Raw genomic sequence first — 7,655 nt, 5'->3', positions numbered from 1 at the left:
AGTCTGTTTCATTATCAGCTTACTACACTTTTTAGTGATAGCTGATCCATGGCCATCTGATGTACCTTTGGGGACTATTAATTTGGTATGTGTTTATTATTGGTTGGTTAACATGCAGGCCTGTCATTTCTTTCACTGGACTGTAATTGAATGTAATGGTTTTCATTCCATATTATTGTTAGCTGTTATCATTGAAGCAGTTCATTATCCTGGAAGAACTGTACTGTCTGCTGCTGTGCTTGGAGCACCCTGTTGCGACATTTGGAGCACCCATCATCTCGCGTTTGTAGGATGTTGACTGTGGAAAGGCATTCTGCCTCCATTTCAGTCATCTTTGACAGTGACTTACCACTCCTACCATTCCTGTTCATGGAACATATATTTGATTCTTATTCGTTTGTGACTCCATGCACATATTATATGTCTTCTGTTTACGAATTTTGAAACAGCATAGTGTTATAAAAATATTGTCACTATATTATCAATATGTTGATGACACACGGCTCTGTTTTCCCATTCCATCTGAACTGGGTGTGCTTTTCGGCCTGCGACGGTGTTGGACCTGGAAGCTATGGTGGACTGTATGGGGGCCAGTAAAGTGAAGTTGAATCCCAATTAGACAGAGTTGTTGTAGTGGGGGATTCTTATGTCTTAGTATTAGGTCTGAGTATTCATTTACCAAGTGGTAACTTATCAGAGTAGACAAACATCAGTGGGAGAAACTGTGGACACACGTGTGCCAGGGAGAAATTTATTCACCCATCCGTACCCAAGGACATAGAGACATTCTCCTTGCCACAAGTGGGTATGCAGTAATGTATATGCGACTGAATGTAAACAAGGCTGGTTACTGGGCATTTTTACATTTGGTTTGTTCCAGTAGCCACTGAATTCCATCTACCAGTCCATCCAAGGTGGAAATTTCGGTGTCCTGAACCTGTGAAATGCAGGAAAGAAGCAAATGTTAGCATCCTTCACAAAACAAAAGTGCTTGAGGCTTCGGCTTGATCGGCAAAGAGATGACGGCCTGCTTTCTGCAAGCATTGCCTCTATGAGCGAATTTCCTGTGGGGTGAACGGGTTCACACTGCTGATCCATCAAGTGTTGGAAGCCCGCTTTCTCTTGGCAATGGTGGTGCAGCTTACGGCTCCCAATTGTGTGCTGGTAGCTGCACCTCTACCTGTTCCTGATGGCGTCAGGTGTGGGCAGGTGAGCCCGGTGTAGGGAAAATGGCCTTGTGGGCCAAATCTGGCCTGTGGGCTGCTACAGACATAATCTCAATGAATTGGACCAACCGTTAAAAAAAGAAAAAGGATCAAAGGTATAGGCCAGTTCTGCAACCTATAGTGAAATTCTACACATGTATACTCAGAAGGCAGTCCCATTGGTTTAACAAGCATTACTCCCATATAACTGAGAATAGGATGGCAGCCTCAATTACATGATGTGAAATGGTGCTTCTAGAGCTTGTTGTCAATCAGTTTCATGATCCCAGATACTTAAACAAATGAAAGGGGGGGAATGCTACCATCCATGGCTGCGGGCCAAGCAGGTTCAGCTGCAGCTGATGCGCCATGTAAACACAAGGAATCCTCTCAATCGCAGCACAGGAAACGCAGGACAGGACAAGCAGAGGCCTATCTGTAGGGCCAAGGGCTGGGTCAAGCATTGCCACCAGCCAGTCAAATTCAAGTTGACGGTGGTGTCCTGCAAAAAGAGAGTGAGGGAGATAAAGGATTTGCCACCCTCTGCCAGCTGTACGCTAAAAGCTATGTTGGCATCACTCAGAAGCCCTTACATTTATTTACAGTATTTTAATTTTTAAAGGTATTTGTTGGTACAAAGCACATGTACACAGCAAACAATAGAAAATACAACATATCCCCCATTCTTAGACCCTACTGGGTTGTATAGCCACATAATTATTCCTTTTTGACCCATATGGCGCAAAGGTCCTTACTTTCACGAGTGTCAGCATATGCAACATAGATGAACCCATCAATTAGTCTGCACACGGTTTTTAAATGTTTGTTCAGACTGTAATGCATTTTCCTATCAACCCTGGGCTCCGCAGAGAACACCTTGGTATCCTCTTCCTTTGCTCCGAGACTTTCCTCACTGGAAAGAGAGGAGAGAAACCAGTTGTTGTTTTTTCAGACAGTGCAGTAAGGAAGGGAGAAACAATGCAGAACTGAATATGTTGAGGACTAGTGCCTTAACAAAGAACAGTGTGGTCTTTTGTACACATCTAGGCCAGGCAGTTCAAGCAAACGAACAATTCACATGTCTACTCTGACTCCTAGTAATCTAAGTCCCCCAATTCTTGAGTGAACTGAGCAAATGAGGCCATGTCCCAGACTGTGGCCAAAGGTTTCATTGAAAGAAACATGCACAGAATGAGCACTTCTTGAAATGGGCTTGCTCTCCTCTTCAGACAATCCTATTACTATTAGAAAATTCCCATATGCATCAGCATTATGATGGAGATCTAGAATTTTCTTATTTTGGGACAATACTATCACTGTTGAAATACTGTTACTTGAAGGGGTGGGGAAGCAAGCAAGCAAATAGCAACACCTCAGATAACACTTACATGGTTTCTGTACATAGTGTAATATTGAATTTCTGGCCATTCAAATGATATGTGACTCCTGATTCTATCCCTGTTTGAGACAAAGAAAGAAGAAAAGAAAGGTGAAGAATTTAAGACCTGCTTAAAACTGCTAAGTTCTTAAAAAGGTAAAGGACCCCTGACAGTTAAGTCCAGTTGCGAATGACTCTGGGGTTGCAGCGCTCATCTCGCTTTACTGGCCAAGGGAGCCGACATTTGTCCGCAGACAGTTTTTCTGGGTCATGTGGCCAGCATGACTAAGCCGCATCTGGCAAAACCAGAGCAGTGCACGGAAACACCATTTACCTTCCCGCCGGAGCGGTACTTATTTATCTACTTGCACTTTGATATGCTTTCGAACTGCTAGGTTGGCAGGAGCAGGGACCGAGCAACGGGAGCTCACCCCGCCATGGGGATTCGAACCGCCGACCTTCTGATCATCAAGCCCTAGGCTCTGTGGTTTAACCCCCAGCGCCACCCCGTCCCACATCCTGCCATGGTATCTTACTTCAATACTGGTGACAGAACAGCTTCTTTCACTGTACCCCAAAGGGTGGCTTGGGATCAACAGGATCAGGCTGCATCACATCCACATACCCACACCCACCCCTCCAATCAATACCTGCCTACTAGCACTTGCCACCTAAGGCCATGGCCTCTTCCTGTCTAATGGTAGGGCTGGCCCCACTTTGCCTCCAGTTAAAACTACGTCCTGTAGCAGGGTTAGAAAACATCTCACTCAGAATAAGGAGGCTTCAAATGTTCACCATTGCCCTTTCTGTTTGCTCGCTTAAGATAAAGAAATCATGTTACCATGCAATTGTCCAGAAGGAAAACCAGCCAGCGGCCAAATCTCTGGACACGCCGCCATTCTGTACAGCAAATAGTCGTCCAGCTCTTCCAACACCGGCCCAAACATTGCAAAGCGAGGCTCTGTCTGTGTGATCAGCGACTGTAACATGGAAGTGACAGATCCGGAAATGGGCTGGCTGGGTTTTGGACATCTTTTACGCCAGGAGCAACACTTTTTGTACCTGTGTGTATATAAAATGTGTGTGTGTGTGTGTGTACACAGAAAAACACACATACATACACACACACCCCATAATAATGAAAACTGATTATAAAACCTTAAAAGGGGTAAGACAAGTTTCTCAGCATGAGCTGAAACAGCAGCAGCAGCAACAACGACAACAAGAAAAACAACAACAACAAATGCTCAACACTGTTAACATAGCTGAAGCTAACCAGGTGGGACAATTCTACGAGCCCAAAGGAAGCTGCTCAGAGCTTTCCAAGGAAGAGTGTGGTGCACATTTATTAGATTTGAAAGTACTCAGAATTACTGTGACACTTACTATTAACAACTTCATGGTGAGTACCAGCACCTATTTTTCTAATAATAATTAAAAGCACTGGCTAAAACCAACACTTTGAATATACGAAACAAAATAAAAAAATTCCTTCCAGCAGCACCTTAAAGACCAACTAAGCTAATAGCAAACTCAGTTCTCTGAGTGTGGCTCCTTATGCCATCAAAACATCGCCATCTATGGTCAAGAGGGAAGCAACAAAGAACCTTTAAGCAAAAGCTGTGTTGTAAACAATGGAAGTAATATTATGGCATAAACTGTTGAAGGCAATCTGCTAACACACAAAGTAAATCTGGGGTGGCATAAAATTTAATGATATATTAGTGGAAAGTGTATTATTGATGCCAAATGTTATATAATCGTTACAAAAAGAGGAGTAATTGTAGAACCAGGTTTTAGTATTACAGTACTGAATGTTTATAGTTGTTCATCAGTTTATGCTATTTTAAATCCTGTTATGTTTTTGGTTAAAAAGAAGATTAGGAGACATACAGCAGCAATTTTTGTATGTCTATAAAGATGTACATTACCTATATGGAATTTTAGAGGATACTTACGCAGCCATGTAGTCACATGAGGCACTATCAGAAAAGGATTTATTAAATATGTTTGCATCAGGGACTGACTCCCAATCAATAGAATGACAGGAAGGAAGATTGCGAATGAGAAAATAACGCCATAGTAAGGGATCCTGGATTGTTAGACTCCAGTAGCGATTGGTGTTTCCCAAATTACTCAGATCTTTGGGTGTGAGGAAGGACATAATGTATAATTTCACATCTATCTGAAAAAAAGTTTAAATAGTTATGAATGAATCATTTAAGAAGCATAAAAACATAACAGCAGCCCCTATCAAAATTCCCCCTTCACATATATAACAATGACCTTTGGAGTCCCTTACAAATTTACCATTCTATGCTTCTAAGAAATGCTCCAGCAATGGCCTGGAGCCTTGTCCCAAACAGCCTAACAGAGTCACATATATATATTTTTGTTTTCATGCGATCAATTTGTGCATCTTGTTGACTTTTTGCAGGTGGTATTCTTAAAAATGAATAAACTTAGTGTTGTGAGTTTGTGGGTGCCAGACCTCTTTAATCCCTGGATCCAACAAGTGCTAGAATTTAAACAAGGATTGTGGTGTTAAAACTAGGTGCCAGACTTCTAATCCCTGAATCCTTGAATAAGTTTCAACTGTGCCTTCTTGCCAAAAGGAAACACAGACCCTGGTAAGTGCCTGAAACCCCTGAAATGGGGGTGGCGCACAGCAATATATTAAAATAAAATTGTAAAATAAAATAGAGTGCCTAGCGTCAAAGGGGCGGGGCCGTGAAGGGACCAATGGGAAGCCGAGCGAAGTGGAAATTCCAACGGAGAACTTTTTGTCAACACTGCTGGAAGAAGCCGCGGCCGTTCTCCTCGATGGGATGCGCCAGGCGGGCTGGGGGGCGCCGCGCTTACCGGCAGGGCCTCCAAGGCGCTGGGCGTCGTCATTGTCTGCTTCTCCTCCTCCGCCTCTTCCCCAGCGCGATCGTCGCTCTCCGGGAGCATCCCCGGCTGCTGCTGCTGCTCCCACTTACCGCGCAGGACGCGGAGGCTGCTTCGCAGGAGCGTCTGCGAGTCCAAGCGCTGCCAGTCTCCGCCGCCCTGCGCCATCGCTTTGGGACGCACCGGCAACCCTCCCCCTCTCTTACTTAGAGGCTTCTTACTTAGCTGCGATTCAGCATCCCCGGCACTGCAGCAGCTGGAATCCTGCGCCCCTTGGCGTCGGAGCCCGGATCCCACCAGGAGGTGGGTCCCAGACTCTCAGTAGGAGGAAAGCGGCGTTCGCGCAAAGACGAAGCGCGCTGTGGCTCTTTGCGGCCGCTACTTGCGCGCAAGTAAGAAGGGGAAGTCTGAAGAAGCTGCGCCCCCCACCGGGATTCCGCCTCCAGTTTGTTCCGGAGGCGTGGGAGGCATTCCGGCCGCCTCCCCCGCAGTCCCGCTGGCAACTGCGCGCTGCTGCTCCGGATTCTAGTCCTGTGTTAGAGCGCGAGCATCGCAAAAGCCAAACCCCAGCGATTAAGCATTCTTCTGGAAGTTCCAGAAGTCGTGGTGCAATAAAAATATGGTCCCCACATCCCGCTCCAAAATACAGTACACATAAAACCTTTTAGAAATTTTATTATATTTCTATTTTTTACGGTTATTGTCATATCAACTATATTCCTTTGCTTTTCTGTTAGGATCATATAATGTATAAGATGATAAGACCCAGCTAGACATACACATCCTTTACGTGTTCCGCTTTGGTTTCTTAATCAGTTGAGAATGCTTCCTTCCTACAAACATCTCAAGGTATGCGCCTCTTAAGGTTTACTTTGATGCAAGTCCCCTGTATGTTCAAATGGTCTTACTCTCTAGTAATTCGTTTAAAACTTCAGCCTCAATTTTTTTAAAAAAACCCAAACACCTTAAATACTATTAGTCAATAAATTGTGGCATCAGCTTTCAGTTTATCAGATTTGTGTTTATTGGCTGAAATTCATTCTTTCATTTAATTTGCAAAAGCAGATATACCGGAATGTCCCGTTCTGCAATGTGAATGTTAGTAGCACTGGTTGTAAAATGGGGCCTTTGTTGAAATGAAAGGAAGTTTTGAGAAGTTACCTGCTAAATTAAATTTGATTGATTCAAATTAGGCACAGTGAGGAGATTGTAACATTTGTGGCATTTACAGTACTAGGATGTCTGGCATCAGGTGGGCAGGGCTTTCATGTTGTGCTCTAGAATCCGGACTTTGGCCACCTCATGGGAAGAGAAGAATCCTTGGAAAAGACTCTGATGTTGGGAAAGATTGAGGGCACTAGGAGAAGGGGACTACAGAGGACGAGATGGTTGGACAGTGTTCTCGAAGCTACGAACATGAGTTTGACCAAACTGCGGGAGGCAGTGCGAGACAGTGCCTGCCGTGCTGTGGTCCATGGGGTCACGAAGAGTCGGACACGACTAAACAACAACAACAAGAAGAATCCGGACAGGCCAACTGTCATTCTTGCCTCATGATGCTGTTTAGTTTCTCTCAGACAGTATGTTATTATGTTACAATTTTCTTTATTATTAAAGCTTTGTTTGACATATAGTTCTTGAATTGAACAAATTGCTAAAAGAAAAGAAACTCTGCTGTAGAATGGTGGACTATCCTAAACTGGGTGGGGGGGATATTCCTAGTCTCGCCAGCATGCCCCTCCCAGAGTGTCACTGAGGCTAGCTGTGGCTGGCTCTCCAGTGACATGGCGGATTGGGTGCCTTGCAGGTCCTGCACTGCCTGAAAAAGCAGTGCAAGGCTGGCATCCGCCTACCGCCTCCCCTCAGAGGGCGCCTGGGAGGGATGCAGCAGCTCGGGCGCAAGTCCCACGCTTCTTTGCGGGCAACATAGGAGGCACACAGCTCCAGCAGCACACAATCCTGAGGCCTGTGAACCACGCAGTGTCTCTGAGGAAGGCATCAGGGTGGCACCTTTCTCCATCATAATGGCTGTGCTAAGTTCCATCTGTGCCACTTGCCTTTTGGGGTTTTTTTGCCCTCCATTACCTACATGAAGGACTGGTGCAGCCAGGGACTGGAAAGCGGAGGCATGAAATTCTTTAGAAGATGAGAGGAACCTACTTGTCTTCCTATCTACTCAGGGG

The 7,655-nt window shown here is 45.0% G+C and overlaps 1 protein-coding gene across 3 annotated transcripts; it reads right to left on the bottom strand.

Annotated features, from left to right (window-relative positions):
- Positions 1 to 737: 737 nt before the first annotated feature.
- Positions 738 to 6,653, bottom strand: LOC118077177 (F-box only protein 4-like). 3 transcript variants are annotated; one of them, XM_088653122.1, is made up of 7 exons: positions 5,694 to 6,653; positions 4,542 to 4,768; positions 3,425 to 3,645; positions 2,594 to 2,663; positions 1,961 to 2,118; positions 1,529 to 1,707; positions 738 to 937 (listed from the first exon to the last, which is right to left on the bottom strand). In XM_088653122.1, the coding sequence occupies exons 2-7, from the start codon at positions 4,745 to 4,747 to the stop codon at positions 848 to 850; spliced, it is 924 nt and encodes a 307-aa protein (XP_088509248.1). In that variant the 5' UTR covers positions 4,748 to 4,768; positions 5,694 to 6,653; the 3' UTR covers positions 738 to 847. The 3 variants fall into 3 exon arrangements, with proteins under 3 accessions (XP_088509248.1, XP_034956534.1, XP_088509247.1); XM_035100643.3 differs by having other exon boundaries at positions 5,446 to 6,605; XM_088653121.1 differs by having other exon boundaries at positions 4,542 to 4,764; positions 5,446 to 5,881.
- Between the last annotated feature and the right edge of the window lie 1,002 nt (positions 6,654 to 7,655).

Source organism: Zootoca vivipara, chromosome 10, assembly GCF_965207765.1.
Source record: "Zootoca vivipara chromosome 10, rZooViv2.hap1.1, whole genome shotgun sequence".
Lineage (NCBI taxonomy): Eukaryota > Metazoa > Chordata > Lepidosauria > Squamata > Lacertidae > Zootoca > Zootoca vivipara.
This window is presented reverse-complemented; position numbering and strand designations above follow the sequence as displayed.

Bases quoted from the DNA above. Each gene is read 5' to 3' on its own strand.
- LOC118077177 (XM_035100643.3), bottom strand. From the start codon at position 5,640: ATGGCGCAGGGCGGCGGAGACTGGCAGCGCTTGGACTCGCAGACGCTC. The intron at 3,646-4,541 runs GTAAGTATCCTC...ATATACACACAG, and splicing joins TCATGTGACTACATGGCTGC to GTACAAAAAGTGTTGCTCCT. The intron at 938-1,528 runs GTAGCATTCCCC...TGCATTTCACAG, and splicing joins TTGGCCCGCAGCCATGGATG to GTTCAGGACACCGAAATTTC.